General features: G+C 34.8%; 1 protein-coding gene across 20 annotated transcripts in view; it reads left to right on the top strand.

Moving 5' to 3' along the window:
* The window catches only part of DLG2 (discs large MAGUK scaffold protein 2), a 1,731,178-nt gene that overhangs the window by 1,692,996 nt on the left and 25,728 nt on the right, over positions 1-12,454 (top strand). For 14 of the 20 annotated variants that reach the window (XM_074372760.1, XM_045509085.2, XM_045509089.2 and 11 more), the window contains one exon: positions 7,982-8,081. In XM_074372760.1, the coding sequence (XP_074228861.1) occupies positions 7,982-8,081 (100 nt within the window). Of the gene's footprint in view, positions 1-7,981; positions 8,082-8,916; positions 8,963-12,206; positions 12,249-12,454 lie in introns of all 20 variants that reach the window. The other 6 variants (XM_045509092.2, XM_045509086.2, XM_045509096.2 and 3 more) reach the window with 2 other exon arrangements.

The raw sequence follows: 12,454 nt of genomic DNA, 5'->3' as shown, positions 1-12,454 counted from the left end.
GCTGATGCCTCCAAATACTCTCTAATGATGTGGGAAAGTGTTTGTCACAACTTAAATAATTGGCTCCTATTTATTAAATGTCAGGCACTATGATAATAGCTTCTTATACATTATCAAATATAAATAATTTGCAACTGAGGCTCAGAGATTAAATAACATTCCTAAGGTCATATAGCTAAACTCCCAAGCACTTTCCCATAAAATCTTAATATATATTATAATAGTAAATAAAAACAAATCAGAATTTCTCTTGAGTACATTTCTAAGGGTGAATTTCTGGGTCATAGGTTAGCTATATGAAAAACTTCATAAGAAACTGCCAAACTATTTTCAAAGTGGCTATACTACTTTGCATTCCCACCAACAATTTATATGAGAGTTCCACATCCTTGCCAACACCTAATACTGTCAATCTTTTTACTTTTAGCCACTCTAGTGGGGATGAAGTATTATCTTGCTTTGGCTTTAATTTGCATTTCCCTGATGACTAATGATGTTTTTCATATGTTTACTGGCCATTTGCATATCTTATGTTAAATATCAAATCAAGTCTTTTGCTCATTTTTTATTGAATGTTTTTTCTTTTTATTGTTCAATTGTAGGAGTTTTTAAATACTCAGAATAAAAATCTTCTGTCAGATACATGTATTGTAAATATTGTTTCCCAGTTTGTGGCTTGCTTTTTCATTTTCTTAATGACCTCTTTTGAAGAGCGAAAGTTTTAAACTTTGATGAAATCTAATTTACCATTTTTTAAATTTATCATTTGTGCTTTTATGTTTTATCCAAGAAATCTTTGCCTACCTCAGATTACAAGTACATTCTATGTTTTCTTCTAGAAATTGTATCACTTAAGCTTTTAGAATTATGCCTGCAGTCTATCTCTAGAAAATTTTGGTGTATGTATAAGTTTTGCGACAAAGTTTATTATTATGAAAATTTTCAAACATAAAAATGTAGAAAGAATAGAGTTATGAACCTCTTATACTTATTAGTCATCTTCAACAATTACCAGCTCATAGTACATGAGATATTTATAGATAGCAAGACAGATAGATAGATAGAAAGATAGATAGATAGATAGATAGATAGATAGATAGATAGATAGGTAGATAATCTCCCCTGAATGATTTTGAGAGGAAGTTGTAGAAATTATGGCCTGTTTTTTATTGTTGTTGTGATCCAGAATTTAATCCAGGATCGTGCATTGCATTTCATTTGTCCTATTTCCTTATCCTTTAATCTTAGAATGCTTCCTTAGCTTTTTGTGTTTCTATGACAATGACATATTTTAAGAGGATGTTTCTTAAATTTAGTTTGCCTGATTGTTTCCTCCTGATTAGCTTCATCTAATGCACTTTTGGCAAGAATGCCGTATCAGTGATATTGTATACCTCTCAGTGCTTTCCATCAGGAGGGACGTGGTGTCAGGTTATCCCACTATTTGGTGAGGCTAAGATTGATCACATGGTTATGGTGTTATCTGCCAGATTACTCCACCATAAAGGCAGTTTTACTCACCTTTTTTAATAATTAATCTGTTAAGAGATAAGATACCCTGTTCCTCAACAAATTGTTAATCAGTGGTTTTAGTAACCACTGATGAATCTTGCCTGAATTAATAATTTTTATGGTAGTTTAAAAAATGATGATTTCCTGACTGTATAATTATTAGCATCTACGATAATAGAACTTTCTCTTTCTACCCATTTTTAGTTAGTTAATTTAGATATTTTGGGTCATCTTTATGGACTCATTTTTTTCTTTTTTAATTCAGTTTGCTTTACTCTGTTATTGTCATTATTCATTTTAATATTCAAGTTGTCTGGATTTGACTGGTGTGTTACCTTTTAAACAGGCTTTGATGTCCTTTTGACATGCTACCACCATTAGTTATCGGTTTTCTAAATTCTGTGTAATTTTTGTGTTTATCTTTAGTACTTTTTACTTTCCAGTCCAACAAAATGTTTCAGATCCACCGTATACTTCCCCTGCTCATGGAATCAGCCATTTCTAAAAACAAACAAACAAAACAAAAAAAACTAGTTATTTTTTGTGGGAAATGGTATTTGGAAAAGAAAATCTGAGTACCAGGAATGCTTTTTTGCTCCCTGGGTATCTACATCTAGGCTATTTTAATGGACACAGGGAAGAAATACAGTTGTTTAGAAAATCATAAGTTTATGTCAGATGCTTCTAATTACTGCTCACCATCATAAGATTTTTTTCTTCTCTTCTTACCTCATCTGTGAATATACCTCACTTTTCTTTCACAAGGACAACCCTGTTTTCCAACAATATCAGTGTGTTTACTCACTTGCTCATTACTCACACACCAAATAGTTTCAGAATTCAACTGACAATAAACCTGCTAAATGAAGTTCAAGACTTCTCTACAATTCTATCTTTAAAATATATTCCAAGGGTAAATAGAGTACTATCACTTGTTCCTCCCACATTTTTTGAAGCAAAATCAATTTGTCAAATCATTTCAACTATAACTATTTCAATATGACATGACCACAATGCCATTTATCACATGTAAAATTTAATAATTACTGGATTAACAAATATTCCATCTTTTTCAGGTCTTAAATTGGCTCATAAATATCACAAATGCTTTTTTGTTGCTTTGTTTTGTTTTACAATTTCTTTGTTTGAACCAGAAGTGAAGTCCATTGCAATTGGTTGATTCTTCTAATTTATATGTTTTCTCCATTTTTTTGGTTTGTTTTCCTTCCATTTTTATATTTAAGAAACCAGGTCATTTGTTGTATAGAGTTTGCTCCAGATTTTCTTTGTGATATAATTTAGCAGGTTTTTCTGTCCTCTTTATTTCTATAAACTGGTAGTTGGATCTGGAGGTTTAATTAGATTGAGATTTATTGGGGAAAGGAGGCCTTTCTTTTCTTTTTATTTCCTTTTCTTCTCTTTTGAGAGTAGAGGTTTACAAAACTCCTTTGTAGCAATATTTTGTTCTCCCATCAGAAAGCACATATCATCTGATTGTCTTTTTATGTGTGTGATGTTACCAGCTGTTGATGCTCAATGCCTAGATCCATTAACTCATTAGACTTGAAAACAGAACCCTTTTTGAATTGGACAGTGTCATAGACATATATGTATATTCACATCCATTTAGACATATTTCTGGGAAGAGACACCTCAGGCCAACTCTTGGCTTTCCTTTAACAACCTCTTTGTCTCATTGTTACTTGTCCTTAGACCTCTCTTGTTTTAAACTTCTCTCTTTTTTTCAGTATGAAAATATGATGTGTATAATACAATGTGGTGGCCCAAATTTATGGTAATTTTCCAAAGGAAACATAATTATTTTAGAGGAGGAGAGATAAGAATGAATTAAGAGGAAAGAAGCATTCATAAAAGATAAGATCACCAAAATAAAAGGTGTCCCTGAGCTCAGTATGCATTTAAATCTAAATTCTGTGCAGGGAACATTCATATCATGAAGATGACTTTTTGGAACTATGAAACATTTGAAGCTTGAAAAATTAGAACAGGAAGATTAGGAGAAAAACTTAAAATGCCCCTCATTTTAAAGTTTTCTGAATGAAAAGGATAAAAACACATCAAGATTCACTCATATGTTTTTAAGAACATGGCATTTGAGTGGGAGAAGGAGCAATTTGTGGTTTTTGTTTTGTTTCCTTTCTTCATGAAGCATATATTTTATCTTAAGCCAGGTCAGCAATGCCATTACATCTCGGGGTCAGGCTGGGCAATTTCGTGCCATTTGACCTAACAGCTTAGAGACTTTTGAGTGACAGTGATAATATATTGCCTCCTGGAATGAGTTTCCTTATGTCTGTCACAACATGAAAGGTATTCATTTAACAGAGAAACAACAGAATCAGATAATCAAGGCATGGTTATCTAATTGATTAAAAGAGCTGGGGAGGGTGATTTCTTCTCATTCAATTAAAGATAAAAAATATTTACACCAAATAAGATTGAAAACCTGCTGTGATTGTTTTCCTCTCATCCCATAATGTGGGCATTAGGGAGAGATTTGGGGGTTTTTTAATGGCCTTATTGAGATATGATTCACATAGTATACAATCCACACACTTAAAATATACAAGTCAGTGTTTTTTAGTATATTCATAGGATGATGCAACTATCACCACAATCTAATTTTAGAACGTCTTCATTTCTCCTAAAACTAACCCTATACCCATTAGCTGTCACTTCCCATTCTCTGTATCCCCTAATCTCAGCCCCAGCCAGCCACTAATCTACTTTATCTATAGTTTTACCTCTGGGGGAAGTTACCTTTTAAATGTCATTCATAGCCTGTCCTACTGAAATTCTTTTTATTTTATTTTTTTACATTCTCATAAGAACCAGAACAATAGAATAGAGCCCTCAAAAACATGACAGGGCCTCAAAAAAATTATAGCAGGATAGCCCACAGAAATATTGTTGAAACCAACAGTGTCTGATGACTTAAGTAAATAACTGCCAAGCAGTGAAGCTTTGGGTATAGTATCCCTTAAGAGAGTCAAATACTACATCAACTATACCTCAGTTTCTAAAAAGAGAGAGAGAGTCCAATGCTAATGATTTTAAATATAAACTTGAAATAGGCTTGAGCTGCAGAAACTTTCCTTATTCTAAGAACAGCGATTTTTGCAACCAGGAATATTTGCAAATTCTAATTCTAACTTCACTGCTCACCAACTGTGTGATTCTGGGCAACTAACAGAAGATTTGTAAACTTCAGTTTCTCATCCGTATTATGAGAATAATGACGCTACCGACCTCTTGAAGTTAGTGTGGAGATTCGCACAGGTAGAGCTTTGAGGACCAAGCCTAGCACAAAATAAGTTGCTCAATAAATGTTAGTTGTTTTCTTTTTAGCACTTTTGTTCATAAGAACTCAATAATTCAGGTCATATTCCACAATGGAATTCTTAGATATGCCAGCTTTCCACTTGCCATATGTGATTGGTATTTTCAAAATCTCTACCGAAAGAGGGTTTCCGCCATGAAGACAACGAATTGGAATTTAAAATACTGTAATGTAGGGGAAAAACAGCTTTGATCAAGCACGATTAATAGAGCTGTAGATTACCCTTCAGTTGCTTTAGTGCCATGTGTTCTATGAATAGTAAAAGTGCTAATTTATTATTCTCACCTAACACTCGTGTAACAGATTTTCCTTTTCTAAATTAAAAGAAAAAAGATTAACAGCAACAACAACAAAAAGCTTATATAATGGTATTATACATGTCTAATAAAATAAAGAATAGGTTAGAGGATTATAAAACACACATAACCTCTTCTAATTGAAATGTTTAACTCAGACCTTAAATGTATGACTTTTAAATCTGTGCGTGTGAACGAACGTTGTGATTTGGTTTGTGTCTGTAAATGTAAGGCAATGTGACCACCAGTGAATGATTCCATTACCTTTTCTTTAACACCAGTACAAAATGACTTTGAGTAATAAGACTGTTAGATAATTTTATTTTTGAGGAATTATTATGCGTTTTCTGTTCTTTTAAAAAGTGTGGTGCTAAATATTATGATGTCCCAATCAGATGACTCATGATACACAACATTTTCATACTTGGGATATGTTAACACATTACAGTCCTTGCTTAAAAAAAGATAAAAGAATGAATCACAGACAACACATTTTCATTTTCCTTTGATCCCACGAGACAATTTAAACAATGTGGTTTGCATGTGGCCCCATATGGCCCTCAAAGGCCTCCACATTGTCTGTTTGTGTCTACATTTTAACCCCAGGCTTTACTCCTCTTAGTGTTGTTTTGTATTTGCATGAAAATTTGTAAGTTTTTTTTTGCATGACAAGTCACCCATAATGTTGAAGTTGAATGTCTAACATATCTTGCAATATCACGTGTCATTAATTCTTACATGATATTTTTTTCTTTTATTTTCAGTTACTGACGTTTAAATATGCTTGAAATGTAAAAGTGGCATGAAACTGGAGTGATGCAAGAATATTTAATGTTCCTTTAAGGACATACCATTTTTTAACTGGGAAAATTTGGGGAGAGTTCCCAGCCTTGTCTTTGGACACCAGTCCTCAATTGCAAATTATGATAAAACTATATTGAACATAAGTGCTGTCAGCAGAGTAATAAATTCTGAAGTGATACTTTTTTCCCCTGTTTTTAGTTCTTGAATATGAAATACAAAATGTGTCCCCTGATTTCAGAATTTACTAAATATTTGATTTATTGTTTTTCTTAAAGCCTTCTTAATGGTACATAAAATTAAGCTCAACTAACTTTGATGAAATTCCCTAATAACTAAAAAAAAGGAACGAATTACTGAAAGACAGCACCAATATTTTAGTACTTTAATGTTTCCTAAATGAACATGACTACCAAAATGCATGAGTATACAAAGAAAAAAATTTATGTATATCATTTCGTCAAGCATCAGATCCATAAGGGCACATAACTGTTTCCTACCAATGGGCCAAAATACATCTATCCAAACAAGTATTGTTCCTTCCAAGTAGTCACCTTGCTGGCTCTACGTGTATTCCTACCAGCTGTCATTGCTAAAACTGTTTTAGAATACCCCTTGTCAAATTACCGGAGTCTCTGGCACATTCATTTTAATACCTGTGTGGTAACAAATCTTGTCCCTTGGAGACAGACCCTCAGAGCCAAAGAAGCTGGCAAAACATATTTTTTAAGTTGGGTGTAAATATGAAATTACCAAGACTTGCATGGCTCATAGCTTATAAAATGACAGTGAACACATTTCTCAAAGAAGAGCCCCAGAAAACATTGGTATGACAGCAACAATTGGGAATCAGTGACATTTTCTTGAGGAGTCTTCTAGGCAAATATCTGATATTGACTTGAGTGAATAAGTTCTAATATATGTATTCTGTTACGTCTGTCTGCATTATTTTTAACTCAACCTCATTTGAGCTAAGGGAATGGTTTACATTTTTAAAAACAGTCTTTCTTCCATTATTTCTTATCAATCAGTATATAGATAAGTAGTTGTTATATCTACTTGCCTGAGTAAATATCAAGTTAATAACTCTTTAGCAGAATTTTTAATAGATTTTGGTTGATGGTGTCCTGACTGTCACCAACTAGCTCTGCGATATTGGCAAGGGACTCAACCTCTCTATGCCTCTGGCCCCCTGTCCACAATTGAGGGCTTGGAGCTCAATTATCTTTAAAATCTCTTTTGAATGAAAATATAATACTATAATTATCTAATATCTGTGTGTGAACTATAATTATCATATATCATAATTCTACACATATCTCTGTGAGGTTTTCATTAAATTCAAGCTGAAGTAACTCAAATTCAAGTTATTTAAAAAGACATCCAGGGGAGTGAGGGTAGGGCTCAGTGGTAGAGCATGTGCTTAGCATGCGCAAGGTCCTGGGTTCAGTCCCCAGGACCTCCATTAAAAAAAAACAAGTTTTTAAAAAAGATGTCTAGACACTGATGTGCCTAGTGTCTCTAGTAAAGTCTTTTCTACCTCCTGATAATGATGATGATAAAGATGACCTCTGTATAGCACTTTCTGTTTATACTGCTTGAGATGAGTCTCACAACCTAAGATCTGATAGCATGATTCTCATTATGCAGATGAAGAAGATACTGAGGTTCAGAGGATTCAGTTACCTGTCTAAGGTGATAAACTAGCAAGTTACAGAGCCAGACAGAGACTGAGTCCTCTGCTTCCTAAATTTAATACTCATTTCCTACATTGTAATTTATCTGCAACTAGTCTTTTAATTAGGAGATAATTTTTCCAAGGTGTCATTATTCAGAATTTACACTCCTGGAAACCAAAATCTGCCTTTAGGGACCCTCCCACAGCCCTTTAGACTACCCACTTGCGTCACTACAGCTCTCTCTGCTTTTACAAACTAGTTGTTTTGTCAGCATGAGTGTGACAACAATTAGACGTCCCCTGTTTTTGCCCCATGCCTTTTCTCCTTCACAGTCATTCAATGACAAGCGTAAAAAGAGCTTCATCTTTTCACGAAAATTCCCATTCTACAAGAGCAAGGAGCAGAGTGAGCAGGAAACCAGTGATCCTGAACGTAAGTAGATTCTCGAAGAGAATGTCACCTGCAACACAAGAGAAAAAAAAAAATCCTTCACGGGCAACACGCATGATGTAGGCTCCCCCACGCCACACGCCTAGGCAAACAAACACGGCAGGCAGGCAGGTCAGGGCTTACTACTGTGACCAGTGTTTGGCTGCAGTCTGGATCCTTCCCTGGATGGGGCTCTTCTTTGCAAAACGCATTGGAGAGGGACCTAACCAAGTGGGGACTTTGCGTCCAAACAGCACTTACCTGTGACCAGGACTGGGTCTGGTTTGCCTTTTCTATCGTGCAACTCTCTAAGGGCTTGAGACAAATTCTTTTCTGGACAGAAATATTGGATTCCATTGCCACAGATTTTTTTTTTTTTTGAATGCTAGCTAATTGGGAGCAAGTAAAGTTCCTGTGTCGCTTACTAGCATTTGTTCACTCCTTCCCTCCCAGCAAATATTAAACACTTACTGAGCAGCGAGCTTGTATTGGGTAGATGCTCAATCTAAGAATTGGCCATGAAACTCGGAGTGGATTGTTGCTCTCCGTGGTATGTGGCTGTGGCAATATTGACAGTGGGCAAAAATGGCGTTTGCTGACTTTTTCTTTTTCGGTAAAAATCTTCTGCTTAAACCTTGGGAGTTGCTTTACGAAGCCTTGAATCTCAGCCCAGGAGTTTGGGGTGAAAGTTGTTTCTGAAGAAGAAAGTGCGGGATCCAGATTGCTCAGGCAACACGGTCTGTCATGGTAGTATCCATTTCAACTCCACTGACTTCTTCCTTCCTCTTCCGTGGCTGTTCTCCCTCTCTCATTGCTCTCTCTGGGGACTTCCATGCAGGACATCCCCGGATTAGGTGACGACGGTTATGGAACAAAGACTCTGAGTAAGTTCCCAGGAATGGTCACTGTAACTTTTCTTTTCTTTTTCTTTCCTTTTGAGTTTGGCTTTTGTTCCTTTTCTTGAGGGCCTTTCACTCCTAGCATGCACAAGATACGAGTTTTATTTGTTACCTAGCTGTGAATGCTCCTACAAAGTAATTTTCAACCGTTTTGTTCTGCATGTCAGCATTGAAAAGCAAACTGTGTCAGGCACTGTAACTTCTGTTGCAGTTCACACCTTCCCTTTCTGACCGTGTGCTATGACTGAGCAAACATGGTCCCAGTGCCAACCGTGGCATCCCTTGCTCTGCCGCCTAATACCTCCCAGAGAGCAAGAAGCCATGTTGAAAGAAAGGGCGAGCTAAATGTTCTACAACAGGAAAGCAGAAACGTACTTTATGTTCTTCTGGCTTTTCACCCAGACATATTTAATGATCTTGCCAAATTCCGTAACTGGGTTGTACTTTGCTATTAGTAAAGGAGCTATTTTGTCGTCAAAAGGAACATGCATTCTCAAAAAGTAAATATTAAGCTCTTTGATCTTCCATGAATAATTCTTTGCTATTAACTTTGAACGATTTTTTTTTCTGACTTGCAGTGATCCTGCTTGAAACGTTTGTATGATAAAGTTTTAGATATGTGTTAATATGTTTTTCCATCAGTGATTTGTTAGCTGCATTGCATAATCAGAGCTTCACTTTATAGTGTAGAATGGGACGTTAAAAATATATTAAACTTTTGTAATTTCCAGTTATTAATGCCTTTAGTCTGTCTCATTGCACTGAGTATTAAAAATAATAATCCTGTGTATTAATATACTTTAGTATGATTTTTCTCTTTAATACTAACTCCACCTTATAGGCACCAATGAAATCAGAACAGAGCTTTGTGTCTTTTGCAGCTGTGTCACATGTGCATTTTTCTTTGTTTTGTTTTACTTTAACAGCTATGGGCAATATTTTTAGAAGCTGTTCATTCCGTTGCTATAAAGCAAAATAACATTGAGCTGGACTTTGTTTTCAAGAGCTGGTTATATAACCCTGCATAATGATACCCTTCATCCTTCAAATTGTTAATTTGGACTTTTTTTTTTAGATATGCATATTTAGAAAAGAAAATCTGATCAAGAGTAACTGCTGATCTCCTTAAAGATGAAAACTTTATCTTTGAGTCTCTACATGGAATATGTCGTGAGATTTTTCCTAAATTAGTGGCTGAAGTTCAAATACTGATTTCAACATTATCTGGATAGTATCAAGTATCACCAGAGAGAATTTCCAAATTTTCAACTGAGTGGGGATGAGTAGTATTTTAATATATTATTAATAAATGAACATCACTAAAAGGTAGTTGCTACTGGACAGTCAAATATAGAAGTGACCCCCTTTTAAATCCAGAATGTGCAGAGGTTTTTTGCTCTTTAAAAACTGAGCAGATTTCACTAGGTAAAGTGATTTGCCAATTAGTGCTATTGGTAGCCATAATTTGGACTTTAGCCGGACCATATTTTAAATTTCTTTTTACCTACAAAACACAAAAATTCTGTTAAACAATATCTTGATGTTAAAAGAGATTGGTCGTTAAATAAAACACCACATGGTTCTAGATTTTTCTATAGTATAGCTTCATTTTAGATTATTCTTAGTAAATAATAAATAATAATATAGTTTTTATAAAAATCAAAAACAAGAAAAACCTGTCATCTTCATTTCAAGGTACCTGATAATCACTCACACGAAGATGTACCAATATTGGGTGTGTACTTTGACTTTTCAGTAACTAAAAACAAATTTGCACTGATTCATCCACACTTCTTTCCCAAGTGCCCCTTTGCACTTGTAACTTGTGTACCTAAATGAGCAATACAGTTCTGGTCAAACACCAATACAGAGAAAAATGATTCGGGCGAATTTAACCCATGCTTTGGTTTTCATTAGTTTTATGCTATAGAACTAATCCATCCATTAACTAACTCAGTAGTGAGAGTCCTTTCACAATCTTCACGTGTATCAACAGATCATCACATAGTTCACTTTAAAATACATTACAGTTTCATTTGTCAGTTGTACCTAATGAAGCTAAAAAACTAAAACTAATCCATCCAATTGGCAAAAATCTATAATAGCAAATACATTTTAAAGCACTCTTTTTTTTTTTTTACCGTTAGAGAATAATGTTATATATTCTTTTCCTTTTTTCTAAAAATGTCTGATAGTTGTCACTTTTTTAAAGCTGAAGTTATTGCTAATGGGCTTCAGAAATCAAATAGCCACATATTCTTTATTCAATTAGCCTGATATACAAAGAAGTTGATAAGTTGATGAATTTATCTTCTATAACTTAAATAGTATAAATGAAAGGAAATGATTTTGGAAATAAAAGCTCCAATTCTGACACATAACCAATATATCTCTGTTATGCTAGCTAAATTGTATTTTTATGAAAAAAAAAAGTTTGAAATATCACTGTATACTTGTACAGTCATTCAACATGAATTAAAAACATACTTCGTGCCAGGACCTGCACTGGGTATCAGACCATTCATCTCCTGCCTGTTCCATTCCTTCAGAACCTAATTGCTATCCAAGCAAGAATCTTAAATTAAAGCAAAGAAATATTGAACTGATTCATCAAACATTTTTCAGTGACTCATTTCTTCCTCCAAGAATTTCTCCACACTCATGATGCAGGACAGATGTTCAGCGATATCTTTCATCTTGCCAATTAGTTTACAAAGTATTTAAATAGAAATAAAATTCCAAGGATTCCAAGGATCAACTGGCAGTTTGAAACGCAGTGTTCCTGCAAAACACCTAAAGGCAAAACAGAGAAACAAAAAGCCTGCAAGAAAACATCCCTCCCTGCATGTCAGAAGCTCCTGAATTCATAGTCAAGAGCATCCAATTGAGATAAATTGACCTCTAGTAACAAGAATCTGGAAAATCAAAGCTACATGAATTAGTCAAAATATTTATGAAAAGAAAAGTACTTAGATGGACAGTATGCATTTTTTGTAATTAAACATACTTTCCTGTTTGGGAAAAAGACACAGCAGTCAAGTAGTAGCTTCCTGGAAAATGGAGATAAAGTTTTCATCTTCATCTTACCCGAGTTTTCTTAATGCGTCTCTTCTGCGGCCTCTTAACTTGCCTTCGCTCACGTTTCTAGTAGCCTTGCATGGTGTTCCTTTAAGTTCTGGCTGCTCTCCAATGCTTGGTATCTCTTTAATTTGCTGTGCTGTTCTTGCAGAACATGTGTCTTCTAATGCCAGCGATAGCGAAAGTAGCTACCGTAAGTTATTGCTTTGGTTTGTGGTTCTTTTCTTTGCAATTGCCCCCTTGCCTGTGGTGGTCATGTCAGATTTTTGCTGTCATTGTTTTTCAATCACTGCCCTTTACCATCCTCATCCAAAGCAAATGGCTTGAAACGAAATCATCATTTGATGTGGAAAGATACAAAAGACACTAGAGCCATTGGTGGACTCATGATTTGTGCGA

This window comes from Camelus bactrianus, chromosome 10, assembly GCF_048773025.1.
Source record: "Camelus bactrianus isolate YW-2024 breed Bactrian camel chromosome 10, ASM4877302v1, whole genome shotgun sequence".
Lineage (NCBI taxonomy): Eukaryota > Metazoa > Chordata > Mammalia > Artiodactyla > Camelidae > Camelus > Camelus bactrianus.
Note: the sequence above shows the minus strand (reverse complement) of the source record. Positions and strands in the feature narration are given on the sequence as shown.